At 35.3% G+C, this 18,131-nt stretch overlaps 1 protein-coding gene across 7 annotated transcripts in view; it reads right to left on the bottom strand.

The window, feature by feature from the left end:
• The window catches only part of ntm (neurotrimin), a 352,115-nt gene that overhangs the window by 104,770 nt on the left and 229,214 nt on the right, over positions 1-18,131 (bottom strand). For 6 of the 7 annotated variants that reach the window (XM_082158282.1, XM_082158283.1, XM_082158285.1 and 3 more), the window contains exon 2: positions 12,904-12,994. In XM_082158282.1, the coding sequence (XP_082014408.1) occupies positions 12,904-12,994 (91 nt within the window). Of the gene's footprint in view, positions 1-12,903; positions 13,802-18,131 lie in introns of those variants that run through there. The other variant, XM_082158281.1, reaches the window with a different exon arrangement.

The raw sequence follows: 18,131 nt of genomic DNA, 5'->3' as shown, positions 1-18,131 counted from the left end.
TGGTAGTTGTAGCGCTGTGCTGGAATTTATTTTCAAGGAAGTACAGTGTCTATAAATGGGTGTAGAACTACAGTAATGGCTTCAGCTAGTGAGCTTGAGATCCTTTCCATCTTAACTGCTTATATCTCTTAAGCCTAGTGAATGTTTTATGAGAAGTAGGATAATCTCTCTCTTTGGCCCTGAATAGCAGTTATAAAAATAAAAAAGCAACATTTGACCATATCAGACTGGCAATAGTCATGATAACAACTTTTGTAACGTAATTAATTAAAAAATATCAGTGATTAGTCAATTAGTCAAAACAACAGTATACAATATTGCACATGCATGCTCAGATGACATAATATTTGGATATTGTATTTATATGTGTCACACAGAGCCGAAGCACAAATAAAACAATGTTCTTCCGCAAAGTGCATGCAGTTTTATTTTTTAACCACAAGTAGAGGGTCAAAAAGTTACATAGTGTATATTAACAACAACAAGTGGATATAAAATTGTCATTGCACTGAATGCAAAATGAAAAAAATTGGAAAATATAAGCTTAATGTGACTATATTTCTTTTTTTCTGCCCACTATTAGAGTAATTGGGTAAACATAAAAAGAATCAAAAACCTAGTGATAAAAAATAAATAAAAAAAATAATCTTTTAAAAAACAATAATAATGTCAAATTCAGTAAATTTTTACTTTGTATTTTATTTTTACATGTAAACTTAAGTTGACCGCATATCTTTTTTATTATACCCACAATTAAAGTAGTTTTAGTATAAACCTAAAGAGAAACATAATACTAGTGCAAAAAAATTTTATCTCACCGAATGTCAAATTCAGTAAATGTTAACTTTTTATTTTATTTTTCATTCTTTACCATATTTTCAGTAGCACCTCACTGCAGTACACGAGATCCAGGGGGCGGAGTTGAATCCAGATCTAAGGGGTGGAGATGGGTAGGTTTAGGTATATGTAAGGTGGGAGATCCAACTCCCAGATCCAGATCCAACTCCTCCCCCTGGATTTCGTGTTCAGCAGTGAGGACCATCTCCATATTTTTTGTCTCTGAACTTTTCCACAGATGCTCTAGCACCCACTGGAGGGCCCATGACCCCATTTTGAAAACCCCTGATATCATGCAGCACCAAGTGTCCTCAGGGGGATACAACAGCATACATTCTTTATACTTCTAAGTAAAGGTTGGTCAATAGAGATTTGTCATCATGGCCAACAGTCAATATAATGTCAATATATACACGTTATTAACAGCATTGAGACAGCAAATTGCAGAAGTGATCACATGCTGAATGTCTTCACACTTGTGGGGTCAATAAGTAAAAAAAAAAAAATGCAATTAGAAATTCTAGAACCATAAAATTAGATAAACAACTATGAACTTATGGCCTACAGGTTTAGCATTTCTGTTCACATCAAGCATTTTTTGGACTGAGAACTGATGCATGCTCTTCAACATCTAGGCCTACTATTTGCTGAAGAACAAAAAACAAAAAGCTTTACAAAAAAGTAGGGCGAGCTCAATCTTGAGCAAATGGGAATGGACCGTCTCGTTTCTCTGTCAGAGTTCGTAATTTTGAGGTTGCGTAATTTGACACATTTTGACTGCACAGACGGCCCATCTCTGGAAAGTAATGGATGTCGAAAACATGCAATTTTTCAAAAATCACAATGCTACTTTTGTGGTCATTAAATTAATCATCTGGGCCACATTTATGGAGAAAAAAGCCAGAGCAAAAGACGATGGAGATGTTTGAGGGCAGATTTTTTTTTCCAAATAAAAATAGGAAAAACCGAGGCCAAGTGTGATTACATCCGCAGTGCTATTCGCCTTGTTTTTGTTTCTCCTTCTCTCGCTCTCTGTCCTCTCTAAGGTTAACGAGTCTGGTGAAAGGAAATGGGTCTGAGAGACAGCAAGGTGTTGGACCATTTGGTGTGTAGCCAGGCCAAAGAGCTGCCACAATGTCATTATGCCCTGATGGCGGCTCAAACCAGAATAAGTGACAAACAGCTGTCGCTAATGCACTCGCTAACAGATGCGTCTAGTCTTTCATCCCCTTACCGGGGTTGGATGCAAGCTCCTTTCAGCCAAAAAAATAAATCAAACTACAGTAGAGCGGGGGCCATTTTGGCACTGCAAATTAATTCTGAAATATCAAAACACTGATTAATCCTGGGTCTCTGAATTGTCTGGATGGTCATTCATTATGACAGCACCCGGTGCTCCTGTCTGGCCCTGTGATGGTGGCTCAAATTATTAGGCTTTAATGAGAGACAAGAGAATGTTGATGTAAGGTAAAGGAAAGTGGAATTAGACAGATAATGTTGAGCAGCTCGCTGTGAAATCAAATTAGTGCTCTTTCAATCTTATCAGCAAGAAGCTTATTTTTTTTCCAAAGCCGCAGTCCATTCAAACCTCTCCAGTTAATTCTCTTCTCTGTCTCTGCTGCAGATATTCGCAATATATCTGATCGTTCAATACAGTTCAGTTAATACAAGGGAACTTTGAGCTTACTGCAAGAATCAGGATATGTGATAGCTAGATATCACAGCCGAAATTTGTGGGGGAAAGTAGTGGCAGGAACTGAAGTTATGCTGATGAACAAAGTCCAACAGATTTTTTTTGATGGATGATGTGTTGCATATATGTCGATTAAAAACTGTATTACAGCTTTTATTCAGGATCTACAAAGTTGCTAATAACATTGTGAAGAAGTCATTAGTATATAGTATATATTACTAGTACAACAGTATCTCTGTATGGGAAAAGTGATGCAATAAAAGTGTTTAGTGAAAAGTGAACTGAAAGAATAACAAACATCAAGTTGCTGTGCAGTGGTGATGGGTGATATTTTTTAAGCAAAAGTTACATTGATGCGGTGGTGACAAATGACTGAGTCATCGAGTCATTCATTCAAACATTTAATTCAAACAAGCAGCTCCATTCAGGAACAAAACCAGTAACTGTCTTTATGAATGAGTCACTGAATAATTCACTGAACCATTTTGTTCAAGAACACTGATTCATTCCTGAACAAAGCTGCTGTGTGTTGCTTGGGGACACGCAATAGTTCATCCTGTTGTGGCTTTCAATTTGGAAAAGTAACTGGCAATCTTGTGTCAATTTCTTTAATTTTTAAAAAAAAATTCTCTGAAACAATGAGAGCTGCTGCTTCAAATGTATTTTATACTATCTAGTTCTATGTAGGGCTTCATGCATTTTGATCATTGGATTTCTAACTAGTTGAATAACCATGGAAAAGCTATACATTCAGCGGCTGTAAATATTGCCATTACTTTGATTTTGTCGGGAGAAAAGATAAGAACACCATTGTCAAATGTAAATTGTGGCATTACTTTACTCTGGCATTACATGGCTTGCCCACCCACATCCCTTTGATCCCAATATACATCCATCTATTATCAAATGTGTTTCTAGAAAATGAAACAAAACATTTTCTTACAACCTTATGGATTATTTTGACAACATAGCCTACATAATGAAATATAATCGTTTTTGGGCAAAAGGTGAATTATAGAGCAATTACCACCACACATTTACACAAAACTCATTGTAAACCACCATCAAGTGTTTGTAATAAATTCCAATTGAAAAGTAATGTGGATTTTGGTCATATGATGAGCCATGTAAAAACTATTTACTACACCGGAAATACTACAAAGAATTTCTCATGTAAACATCCTTTATTCTTAAAAATAACAACAACAAAAAAACACATGGATATAACATTCAAATCATATGCAGTCTTAATTGAATACTTATTAGCTTCATGTTTCATGTGTGTTTCATGTTACCTGGTTAGTTTGGAACAGAACACGGAAGTGTAGTGAAACTTCGTCAACGGAAATGACAGGGCGGGTTATGAACACATAATATGAGCGACGCGCAGCAAACGATCTTCCTCTGAGTCATAACAGCGATTGCGGAAGTGAAAAAACAGGGAGACAACGCTGGAAGTCATAATATGCTCACTAGATCGCATAATGAAGAAAAGAATATAAATGATGATTCATTCACAAAGAGCTAAACATGCAAAGTCAAGATTTTGAGAAAATACACAACTGCCAATTTTGTGGGTGTAATGGAAAAGTAATATAACTAGCAGTGTAACGAACTACTGTTGCTAGGGAGTGATAAGAAATGTAATAATATAACTTTTGAAAGGAGAAATGAGTAATAAATTAAATTTTTGAGTAACAAGTCAAACACTGGCCGCATTTCCATTACCCTTCAAATTGCGCAAATTGAAATTGCAAATTGAAGTTACGCCCAATGGAAACACGTCAATTTCGCAAAAACTCCCATTTATCGCAAAAAAGTTTTTACTCTCGCATGAGGTGGTTTTTCAGGCAATTCGAAAAATAAATATTTCGTAAAACTGCAATGGAAACAGTTTTTGCGCATTTACAGGTCACCTGACGTAGATGACGCGGTGTGACAGAATACGAGACAGAGTTCTTTATTAAATTCATAAAAGACAAAAGAATTACAGGAATACTGGATTCTAAACCTCAAAGAAATGCCACAATTCATCAAGACCTCGAAGCAGATATGAGGGAGAAACACCCAGAAACACCCTCATATACAGTATGCCGCTCACAAGTATAAGGGAAAAATGAAGTTTCAGTCGCATAACATCGGTTAATGGAAACGCCGACATTTCGCAATAGTTTTTGGTCGACATTTAGAAAAAAAACGCTAAAGTTTTGCGCAAATATGTAATGGAAGCGCGCCTACTGATAACAGAGTTATAGGCTACTGCACTTCAAAAATGCTTAATGTAGGGCATTTACACTTGGTCTTTTCATGGTTGGATCATTATCCAATCAGTAAAAACACTAAGAGATCAAGTATAAATACCCCCAAACAACAGCAAAATGGGGTTATAAATGTTTATCATATCCCATTTTAAATTGCATGAACATGATTCTGAATATGATTGTTTGACCAAATATTTCAGTTCAAATACACACACCTCCACACAGAGCGAGAGAATATTGGATTGATATGCAGGTTAAACCTGGTGGACTCTTCGGAAATTGCAGGGATTTGCTTCTATCCACCAGCATTTGGAAGGCTGGAGATAACGACAGCAGATATATCAGGTGTCAACAACAGACAGACAGACTGGAAGATTTTATCACAAAAGACTCAGTCAGGACCACTCCTCCTGCAAACATGAGAGCAGTGTTCTCCGAGAACCGCCATGAGATGGTGGTGCGAATGTTTTCATGCTGTTTAAGCACCCAATAAAATGCTGAGGTAAATCTCCGAGATGTTTTTTTTTGTGAGTGAAAATGCTGGGAGAGAGGAAATTGGCTGCTCCGAGCTTCAACAAGTAGCACAAGGCCAGCGTACCAGCTCTCGGTGGTATTAACAAGCTATACAAGCAGCACGCCAATAAATCACAAGCCTTTCAGCCACCACAAGTGAAACAGTGAGTGCTGCCTCCGTCCAATACACTCTAAAACCACAGAACTTGGTGATTATATTAAAACACCAAGGGCCAGAATTAAATAACCCTTTCACTCGTAAGTTTAAATTATTCTAACTGAGCCCCCGGCATGAGTTTTTTAAGGCGACCGTTATTTTTAATGTATCACATTATATCCATGGCAACATGTAGGCCTAAAGCTTGTCACATGACTGTATCAGTTTTCTTTCATTTTTCCTTCTTATTCAAAATATTTACCCATCTAGTGAAAAATATGATATTCTGATTCTCCAATATTAGTAAGTAAATGTATTTTGTCAGTTAAACATATTTATAATGATCATGTTAGTTGATCTACAATGGCCAGAGCTGTCGGATTTACAACTGGTAGCCTATATTCAACCACTTTGCCTGAAAGACATGAAAGTAAGTGACTGGTGAACTAGGAGAAGAATAGAGGAAACTTTATAATTACCTACACAATGTGTAGGCCTATCTGGTGTGAATAAAACACAGCATCAATTGATGTCTCAATGGATTATTATTGCCACTTCCATAGACATCAGTGTGCATTTTACAAACCTTTTTTTTCTTCTTTTTTTTCTAGTACTTATGTATTTAAGTCTTGTAAACTCGGTTTACTTGAGTTTCTGGGTTATTGGTTTGCATATATAAACCGATACAACAGGTTATTTCAATGAGATAATTTCTGATTTTCATATCAGTATATCAGTGTATCAGTGTGCAAACATGCTCATTATGTTGAAAACACAGTACATTTCTGAAATATGACAAGCGCTGGGTGAGTCTATCCCTGGCCCAGCCCCAGCCAAAGCACAGAATCAGATTTGAATGTAGCAGTTGATCATGTGACGCAATGAACGTTCTAATCATAATATGTGTGATTGTATGTATCAAAGGGTTAAGTCTAATTTTTTTAATATAAACCACTCATCTTACTTATCAATCTGGGTTCTTGATGTTGGCTTGATGTTGACATATCTACAGTACTTAGTTTTAAAATAGCAAAGTGAGAAAATGAATTGCAACTTCAACCACAGAGATAGAGCTAGAAAGCAGCGTGTGGAAATTCATTAAGTTCGACCTGTTTGGCTTGTGTTTCGATTGTTGGTTTATACCCTAGGTAGGTAGTTGTTTTTATATGATACAGTTCATTTATATTTTTGCAACAGACAAAACAGGCATTTGTCAGGAAAGATATTGTCTTCCTAGTCCTTTTCCTAACAGATTTTCAAACATGGCAATCACAAATCTCAAGGGAAACCTGGCTTTACTCACTGCAAATCTAAAGCTAGCATTGCAAGACTCACACCACTAGTGAACTTAACTTCTGTTGTGCTATCTTGTCTTCTTTTAATTGCTTAAACCATCTTAAAACCTCAATGACCTTTCATCTCTGAACTGTAGTTTATTCTTGTGATCACTTTTTCTTGTTTGCACATTTGTTAATGAGCGTCTGTTTATTTTCATTTTTACTTGTGCTTTTTCTTTTTGTATTTCTGTAGCTCATCAATTTCACCTTTTAAACCATAACCATTCTCCTCTTCGTCTTCCAGCAAATAAATTGCCATATTCCATAATCCTCTCCAGACAGTGCGGCACTTCAACACCCACTCACTGCCCTCAAACTCCCTCAATTTTTGTCACATATTTCCGTAAGAGGGCTTTAATTTAGCCCACGCAATTGTGGACTTACGCAATGAATCTTATTTTTAATGTTATAACCTTGTTATGTTTTGTCCTAAGATTAATTTGGAACTGCCAGAGTTAGTTTTCTGCTAATGTTCACCTGAGGGGGAAATATGACTGAAAACATCACCTTGGGCGGCAAGGTTTGGTGACACCGATAACTGTAAACTGTGTAGCTGTCACAGTGGCAATGTATCAGTGAAACTGCTGCACCCTTTGTACAATGTTTATAACTTTGGTGAAATTTAAGATATGCCTACATAAATGTGGACAAACTTGATTAAACACTTAAATACAGCAAGCTGTAAGTGTCAATTGCAAGAAATATTTGTATCAAATATTATTTTGAATACCCAGGATTAGTTTCAACTCACTAAACAATGAACTGCTAAAATGAACTAAAAGCAACACAGTAACATTTAGAACATTTAGAAAACATATAATTCATTAAAAATGTGTGTAATGTCAGAGGTTTTAATGCTTTGTTGTCAAATAAATATCATTCATTCATGCAGTCTATATCTTGACCAATCACAACAGCAGCTTTGGGGAGTACCAAACATAATAATGGGGCTTTTTTTTTTTTTTTTTTTTTACTTTCTTTCTAGAGCAGCAGTCTCAAAATAGTATTTTAATATTTTTTCCCTAAAGTCATGACCTGCAAATTCATTTTATTTTAAGTTGCCAAGAAAAGGAAGTTTTGATAGTGTTTTCTTCCTTATTGTGATGTACTGTGTACATGAACCGGTTTGTTTGTTGTTGTCATCTTGGCTATACAGTAGTCGCATATTTACAGTGTTTTAGGCCTGTATAAGTACTATTCCCAATAGACAAAATGAAGTATTGTCTTCACTGCGTGCAACAGAGATTGTTATTGTTTTCCCATGCTTCAAATGCATTTCTCCAACTTCTACATAACACTGGTGACTACATGGCTATAAATGTTTAATACTGTTTAAAAAAAAGCCAGACACTTTGTATATAAATATTGTCAATCAGTGATCTCCACTACTAAGTTTTTTTTTTTTTTATCCCTGCACAGAGAATATCCTAAAGGTTAGGCTACTACATGTCCCTACATTAAGACATATGAAGATCCCAAACAATTGTGACCAAAATATCTAGCCTGGCTATTTTTGTGTGTAACTTTGCAACACAAGCACCCAAACTCAAACACATTTGTTTTTCTGTCACTGTGGGGACTTTCCATTGACTTAGGCTATATTGTTTTTATTCTGAACTAATGATAATAGGGGGACACCAGGGATGGTAGTAACACTTTTTGTTTGAGCATCATTAACTCAGTGGTTGTTTGTGCTAGATCTCTCAAACTTTGATACATGGTATGTGTCTACTACAAATAAAACTCACTTGAACGTACTACACAATCACAGATAATGTGAGTAAATGTCAAATGCAAAGAGTTCTGTTGTTACAACCTACCACACTACTTGGGTGAGTTGTAACGCTAGCTGGGGATAGATGTAACAACAAGAACTTTATTGAAGAACAAAGAGTAATCACTTTTGAATAAAGTGATAAAGTGACAAAAAAAAGATTGTATTTCCTTTAGGACTTTAAATTTAGCACAAAAACAACTGCTGTGTGTGTTTGTGTGAGTGCATGTATTCTGCCCTACAAAGGCAAAACGCCGTAACATCATGTTTGGTCAAAAATGAGTTAGTGTCATTTTTGTGGTATTTGAGACCTCCTTTATCATGTGAATAAATATCGTGAGTCAATTTGATTGTTTTAACGAGAAAATAAAGGGCTATGACAACCGTAACTTCCAAAACCATACGAGAAACCACAGCAGAACACCGTAACAGTTGTTACGGCTCTTTGCCTTTGTTCCAGCACGCTGAAGTTGAGTTACGGTGTTCTGACTTTGTTTAGCCTGGCATCAAGAGAGATGTTACGGTGCCGCTGTGATGTTACTGTACTCTGGCTTTGTCATACTGTCAAAGTTTGCCGCTCTTTAATTGTCACCAAACCACGTAACATACACACAATACATCTTTGGCCAGAAAAACTGCTCCAAGTATGCAATCAGAAACAAAGCAAGGTGAACAAGCCATACTTAGATGGTATGCAAGCTAATAGGTTGTCATAAATGTTGTTATTTTCGTTCAGGGCGATGGTTCAGATCTATCAATGTCAGTGACAGCCCAGAGCTAGCTAAATTTAATCTGTGTCACGTAAGTTAGCACTAACGTTGACACTCGCCTCACATCAGACGCCGAAAACCAATTATTAAATACACAGGCATCCTACCTTTCCATGCAATCCGATATAATCCATGGAAGATGCATAATCCATAGCAATGCACGTCATCTGCTGTATCGGACCACAACAATCCATACGTGTTTGAGCCATATTTCCTTCTTGCAGGTGTTCATGTCAGATCTAAATCCATATAGCACTAAGCTAGTTATCGCTAATGTCCGTACAAAGTAGGCTAACCTAAATGGTAAAAGTAATTCCAACTTTTTTTCGGTTGACTCTGTCTATATTATCTCAGAATTAAAAAGCAGTAATCCAAGTCGAGTTCGTTGACTGTGCATCTTGAGCAGTTTGGTGGCCCTTAACCCTTTAACTGTCACCGTCATTTTAATTCAACCTCTAATAAACGCATAAAAAGAGCATATATGTGCGTTATAGCGGGCAGCCGCATCACAAATCGAGAATCCATAATATTTTTGTTTATATATTTTTTAAAAATCTGACTTTTTTTTTTATATAACATTTAATTGGTGTTATTTTTTGAACTCTTGGTATAAAAACAAACTGAGCTTTCTACCAATATTTCATGATTTTTCATGTTTATTGCTATTTCAAAATAAAGTCCTAAAAACGCCTAATGAATATGAAATATTCTTGTTGCAAATTGATAAATTACTGCTCCTCTGTAATTTGTTTAAAATACATTTCTATTCAATTATAATTAAATTATCTTTTTTGTGGAAATATTTATTGCATTTATTCATACTGTACTGCAAAGTAACTTATCTGTTTACGTTTTACTTATCTGTTTATCTGTAACTGTCATACTGTTTAACTTTGTTAGTGCTGCTTGCCACCCTATCCTGATCATTATAGCACTAAATAGGAACAAACCAAAAGGTCTTCTATATAATTTAAAACACATACCATGATGACTAGACCTTGGTTAGGTGTTCTTATAATGGATGTAAGTATGGGGGACAGCAAGCAAATATTGATTATATGTCAGTTACTGCCTTTTGCCTTTGCACGACTCCTTATTTTTGGCATATGATACAAAGGCAGAGTACAGTAACAGCCAAACAAGGGTCAAAGGTCAAGTTTGAGCTCAAGATTTTTTGCATAAAAACATTTCTTCATTATAGCAACTAGTTGTCAAATTTTGGGAGTCCTACCTATAATACTTTTGTCTGGACAAAACAGAAACTTTAAAGTCATTTTTCTCAGTTTCACACTCTAGCGAGTTAAGGTCTTTTGCCTTTGCAGGGCAGTATTCCGGTCACATTCAGTCAAACGCCAAGATGCATATAAATTCTAAAAATATGCACAAAAAAGTGTATGTGTGTATGTAATGTTTTTATCTGATAAGATGACGTGCATAAACTACAATGAAACCATACTTACCAAATAGATCTCTAGATGCGCAACAAACACACACCACATACACATTTTCTAAGCTATATTTTTTTCCAATTAAGTAGGCCTACATACCCAAAGGGAGGTTATGTCACATTTATGCCACTTTGAGAGACAATTTTATCCACAAACAAAAGCTAAGTATGTACACACACATAATTAGTTGGTTACACACAAACTGCTTAAAATAATTATTTATAAAATAAACAATGCCTTTAGACGTTTTAATAGACTAACAAAGTGCAACGTACTTGTGAACTACTGGGCCTCAAAGAAGGTAATGCACTACATTTGAAAACAGTATAAAATGGCTAATATTCAATTTTCTTTGGCAAAAAATTTATGTGACTGTGCCATAACAGAGGATGTGATTGATAACTGGACTCACTGGGATCATTATAGACCATATGTAGCCCCGCCCCTTTTCAGCGCTGCGCTCGTTGTCTTCCGGTCTGTATTTTCACAGCGATCTTACGTATTTATGAATGGAACGGTTCGTTTTAAAATCTTCCCGGTCGACTGACATTTGTTAAGACATCTGCTTTAAACATTACAATCCTCATGATAACTTTCATTAACTTTACATTAAGTAAATCCACTTCAAAAGCTAATTACTCCTGAACAACAGCGCCATAGAGATATACAGAGCGACTGCAAAAACGGAAGTTCAAAGACAACATTCTAAAGATGGCTGCGCACTTGTTTCTCTGGTGCATAAGGTCTATAAGGGGTTGGTTGTAACATTTTTAATTAACTCATAACTATCCCCACCCCAAACAGCCATAACTTTTAAATATGTGGGTTTGAAGAAAGCATGGATGCAAAACATCAAATTAAACTAGAAACAGCTACTTTATGTAGGCTAAGTCAAATAATTCTATAATACAATGATTGGTAGGCACAAAAAAAATAAAAAAAAATGCTACTTTCCTTTCTGAAAATCAGTTTTTTTGGTCATAAAATCTATAATGTTGGTCACAGTCACATGCATTTCTCCCGTGGGCACAAAAAGGTGATGGGAGATACTGATGACTTCACCATCTCTCTTTTCTGAATTGTTAAACTGACAGTGTTACAACTGACCGTGTTAGAACACTCCTCGGTCTCTCCTAACTCTAAACCAAACCCTCACAGAAAACATTCTCAATTTTTACATTTTCATTAAGACATTGTTTGCTATAGACTATTCATTAAGTTGTTTTCCTCACTGAAAGTGTTAGCTAGTCCCACAATGCAGCTGTATTCATGTTTTACTATCCCTGTGGGAACATTAGCTCCCCCAATATAGGGAAAAAACCAGACACACACACACACACACAATTTCTTAGCTATGTATATTTTTTTTCCCAATTAAGGCCATTCCCGAAGGGAGGTTTTGTCACATTTACCTCACTTTGGGGACAATTTTAGCTATGCTATGGCACACACACACACAGCACAATTAGTTGGATACACACAAACTGCTTAAAATAATTATATAATAAACAATGCCTTTAGAAGTTTTAATAGACTAACATAAAGTGCAAAGCAGGCTACTTGGGAACCACTGGGCCTCAAATAAGGTAATGCACCACATTTGAATACAGTATAAAATGGCTAATATTCAATGTTCTTATGCCACTGAAATGTCACAACTTTAGTGCATACTTCTGACTCTTGGCACTGTGAACTGTTAAAATGTTCACATTATTCTGGAAATAAACTTTTTTCCATGCATTTAATTTGCCACACATATCATTTATGAGATTTCCAAGTTTTAACTTAATTTTCTTCATCTGTAATTAAATTCAAAGTGGCTGAAACAGTGCAATGAACTACAGGTAGCCTATATTGAATTTAATTAAAGATTTAGTGCAACATAAGTTTTCAAGTAGTGGGTTAGAAATAGTCTAGAGTGTGAGCACCAAAGCTTAGAATATCAAGCACAATAACAACTCATTTTGAAGCTACTTACTAGCCACATGAGTTATTTCTTTCTTTAAATCGATCAAAATGAACGGACATGCAAAACACTTAACAGTGCTGCTGCTCTTTCCACTCAGGACACAGGAACATGACAGCATGATAAATGCATAACCATCACCCCTACCTGAGGAAGAGCGTCTCTCCTTGTCTGATGGTGATATTCTCCATCTGTTTGTTATCGGATTGGGATTCTCCTTGACTGCGGACAGGCAGACCTGCGGGGAGAAGGAACAGCAGTCTGAGACTCATCACCACACACCTCCTCCAGGACGCCACAACCATCTTCATCTGCGGAGTTTTCGGAGTGTAAATCCGTTCACAGTAGTCCAAAAGACTAACGCGTTAGTTATCCATTACAGTTTATCTGTTAATCCAGATTTCCTCCCCAGGTAGACAACAAAATCCCTCGCGTACTTAGTACAGAGCGCTTATCGATGACCGCGCCGTGCCGTCGCCATGGAAAAGGGGGTAAAATAAAATAACGTATGAATGAAATGTACACTTTAGTGGTGACCTCAATCGTTCTGGTTTCTTAAATCCTATTGCCTTTAATATCCGCACTGAAAATCCATCTTTTTCCCCCAGCTGACACGCTGACTCAAACTTTAAGAAGTGAATGCTGTAGAGCTGAGGCGAATGAACGTGCCAAAATGTCACTCCAGCTGTGTCTGAATAGATATGGAGGGTGTTTGTGGTTCCTCAGTGCAGTAGCCTACAGTATGATACGCAGTCTTCTCAAAAAACAAAACAAAAAGTCTTCCTCTAGTGGGACCGTTGCTCGGTTTTCTTTCCGAGCCTACTGGATAACCGCGGAAGGGGGCTGTGAATCGCACGCACAAGTTGGAAAAGCGCGCGCTGTTGTCATAGCAGCAGCGGCCGCGTCCTCACTGGACAGGGGCCATCCAGTACAGCGCAAAACACAGCGCACAAAATCAGAGGCTATTGTATGCAGTAATACAATGCATGAGCGACATTCAGTGATTGCAGCCTCTGTCATTCAGCACAAGGGTTTAAGTAGCTCTCTCGAAAAAGAAAATTGAGCTTTTTTGTACAAATCACAAACCAAATATCCGATATTTTGAGAACTGAAGATGTCTAGACAGAGAAAATGACAGGAAATGATAGGGCGTCACGAACACACACACATTTTTTTTTTATAGAAATTGTATATATATATATATATATATATATATATATATATATATATATATATATATATATATATATATATATATATCGTTTTGTATTTTAATGCATGTTGCACGTGTGCATGGTTCACCCTAAAACAGCACATATTTTGTGGGTGTGTGATGTCATCCTGAGACATACATACATTGTGTGTGTGTGTGTGAGTGTGTGTGTGTGTGTGTGTGTGTGTGTACATATACATACACACACACACACATACAGTATATTAAATCAATACAAAATTAACAACAATTAATCGCAATTAAAAACACACGTTTTTAATATAAGTTATAAGTTTTAATATAGGCCTATTATAATATCATAATTTCACAGTTAATCTCCAAATTAATGTACAAACAACACAAAGACAGTAGCCTATATTTTAAATAGCTTGTTTAATGGCATCTTTTTAGTAGGCTATCACTGGTACCAATACTGCTGTCTCAATGAAATTTCTTTTTTTCTTTTTTTACATTAATTATAGCCATTCAAAAGTGTAAATGAAAGCTAACGATTTTTTTAACGTTTATTAGGCTTCAAAAAAATAACAACTTTTAATTTTTAATCTTAATACAATCCTCACATTAACCCATAATAAATGTCATATTTGCCTGTGCTATATGTGAAATAGAAGTTGATTAACGTTATCAAATAGTCTTCACTGCATGAATTATAAATTAAATATACATGAATCCTTTTAAAGATACAAAAGTTATTTAGTCAAGAGCGGTGAGTAATTTTCTCTGTTCCTTTTGTTCTGTGATTAAAATTAATGACAGACAGCATTAAAATATGCCACTGCTACACATGACGCATCCTATTTTCTCACAACTCTTTACATTCATTTAATACTTAGGTCAGCTCATGTAAAACTACTCTTATGAGGATATACAAAACAGATATTTGGCATTATTGTGTGTGTTATTGTTCGTTCAAGCGAAAGAGAACTCTATTCTGGCTCAGATGTTCTCTTGACTTCATGACTTGTCGGGAATCATTGAAGCAATGGTTTAAATGAGTAAGACAAATTGCATGAATAAAAGCGTGATCATATAATGTAACGCTAGCCAAAGGATGACAGGAAAAAAAATGGATGCAGTGTTAATTGCGTTAAATAGACTATTTTTAACGTATTAAACGATATACGCCTTTACGTCTCAGGATGCACAACATATATGTGCTGTTTTAGGGTTAAGAAGCTACACACGTGCACCATGCTACTTGCAGATCATTTTGTAGCCTACAGTATGTCCTCTGATCTGTAATACGAAAAATATACATAATCTTTATCTGTTTTATCTACTTCTGTCTAATGCACACACACGCATTAGTGCTGCCAATCGATTTAAGAAAATAAAACTAATCGCACATTATTCTGTAATTAATCACGATAAAATCGCACCTAACATTAACGTTTTTAATATATTTTTATATTGTAATACTTTCACATTGAATCTCCAAAATAATATAGAAACAACATCTGTATGGATATACAGACTATACAGACAGACAGACAGCATCAGGTTTATTAGGCTGCTGTCACTTTAAGATCTAATGCACATGACGCGGATCGGACACACATCCTATTTATGTGCATTTAACACTTTTTAACTGTGCTTACAATGATACTCGACAAAACGGGAATTTTGACAGTTTTGTGTTTTTGTCCATTCAAGCACGAAAGAGAACTCGATGCGGCACTGCCGTGTTTCGGTGTTTAAGCAGCTTCACAAACAGCAGAAAATAAAACGGATGCTGCGCTAACTGTTCAATTTTTTTAACATGTTAAACTAAAAATAGATATATAATTCTGCAAAATGAATGTGTTAATTTTGACAGCCATACTATATTCAGTGATTTCTGCCACAACATTTTAACTGAAAACCCTTCACCCTTTTTACCTAATCATGCTTAATAAAAATCACTTAATTTTCTAAAATATAAATCATTTTTTAGAAAGTTAGCTTAAACCATCTGAATGGACATAATGATTCTGCACAAAATTAAATGTCCAGTACGTATTTCATAAATGTTCTCAGACACCAGCTGCTACCACCTTCTACCATCAGCCTTGCTTCCATAAATAATCTATTCACACAAAGGTGCTTATTTAATAATAAGCCTTACCTCCTGAAGGACAAAAAAAAAAAACGTCCAGGGTATTTTTAAGAGGACCAATTCAAGAAACACAACATGTTACCCTGTCAGACAGACAGACCCTTACTGCCAAATGTGGCAATGTGTCCTCATAGATCACTCTCAGATCCCTCACACATTCAACACGAGACAGTGGCCTAAAACTGCATGCTAGAACTTTAGTTGTGGGTTTCTGAGCAGAAATGAGGGCATTCATACAGATTAAAATATGTTCCCCTGTCATATAAATGATGAGTGTAGCAGTGTGTTATAACAGACCACTGAAACCCTCATACACGGGACATTTGTGGATGACTCATTTTTCTGCAGTGCTATAAGAATTGAGTCAAGTCATGAAGCAAAAGCAAGAACTGTCATACATCGCCTTTCAATAGATTATGCTTAATTTACCTATTTAAAGGTTTATTTTTGTTTATTATTTATCGATGATCTTACTTGCTGATTGGCTGGCTGAATGAATTAGCAGATAGACAGAGAGAGACAGACTAACTGACTGAATCTGAATTTAAGCATTATGTATCTGACAGACTCCTGGCTGGTTTTACACTCTGCGCTCCAGATGGTCTCCTTCTTCCTTTAAGATTTAAGTTGGCCCACCGGGGGACTGTGAAAATAAGGTCTCATTGCAGAACTTCAGAAGATCATCAGTATGTAACTTTATCTGTTACGTGTGTGAGAGATGTTAATATGTATCGGCTGGGAAAAAAATGTCATAGTAATATTAACTTGGTAAAACATCACTATGAATGCTTTCAGAAATAGTTCAACAAATCATAAAATACAATGTTTTTTTAATTTTTTATTTAATTAATTTTTTTTATTACAAATTAGATATTGAATAACATATTAGAAGCATAATTAGCATGCATTTTAAATGTTGCGCCTGCATCTGCTTCTGACCAATAGAAATTATGTTTATTTCAAATAGATTTAGATCTATTTTTATTTTATTTTTTTACACCAGTGCCACATTGAGCAAGATAAATGTTTGAACTGTACATTTGACAGCTGCTGTTTCTGCTAGTCTCAAAATAAATGTTGTGCTCCAGAAATATTTCTTATTATTATAAACGTTGAAAACAATACTTAATATTTTGTGGAAACCTGCATGATACTTTTTTCAGGATTCTTTGATAAATAGAAAGTTAAAAAGAACAGTATTTAGACTTTTTTTGTTAACATTAGAAATGTCTTTTTGTCTGTCACTTTTGACCAAATTAATACATCCTTGCAGAGTAAAAGGTTTAATAAAAAAAAAACGTAAAAAAAAAACTTTAAACGATATTATTGATTAAACCATTATATATTTTATGTATAAAAAATCTGAAATATTCTTCATTAAATTTGATTATTTACTACTTTTGGTTATGTAGAATGTGTCATTCCAAATGTGCCACTATAATTACCTGAAGTCATTTAAGAATGTATGTGGGATTGAATTAACATAATTATGGAATTACATTCGGTTTCAAATTTTCTAATTCATATACACTCAAATTAGTTTTGATGCTTCATGTTAAATTGATTTAAAACTCAATGTTTTCATTTTGAAATAACATGTTTCAATCATGTAGCTCGATCAAAAATAAGCTTGAGTCTAACACTATAATGTTCAAAAGTTTTGGGCCGGTAAGAGGTTTGAAATGTTTTTGAAAGTCTTTCATTTTCACCAAGGCCAAATTCTTTTGATAAAAAAATACAGTACAAACAGTAACATTTGTGAAATATTATTATGATTTCAATTTGAATATCTTAAAAAATAATAATAATAATATTCCTGTGATGGCAAAGCTGGATTTTCAGCATCATTACTCACATGATACTTCAGAAATCTTTTGCTCAAGAAATATTTCTTACTATTATCAATGTTAAACACAGGTGTGCTTCTTAATATTTTTGTAGAAACCATGATACATTTACTGTATATAAATATATATAAATAAATTACAGCCCAACGGTTTTCTCAACAGGAGAATACGTTATATGTCTGTATGAACTAAAGCTGTA

This window comes from Leuciscus leuciscus, assembly GCF_965113295.1.
Source record: "Leuciscus leuciscus genome assembly, chromosome: 24".
Lineage (NCBI taxonomy): Eukaryota > Metazoa > Chordata > Actinopteri > Cypriniformes > Leuciscidae > Leuciscus > Leuciscus leuciscus.
The sequence above is the reverse complement of the archived record's forward strand: the minus strand, read 5'-3'. Positions and strand labels throughout refer to the sequence as shown.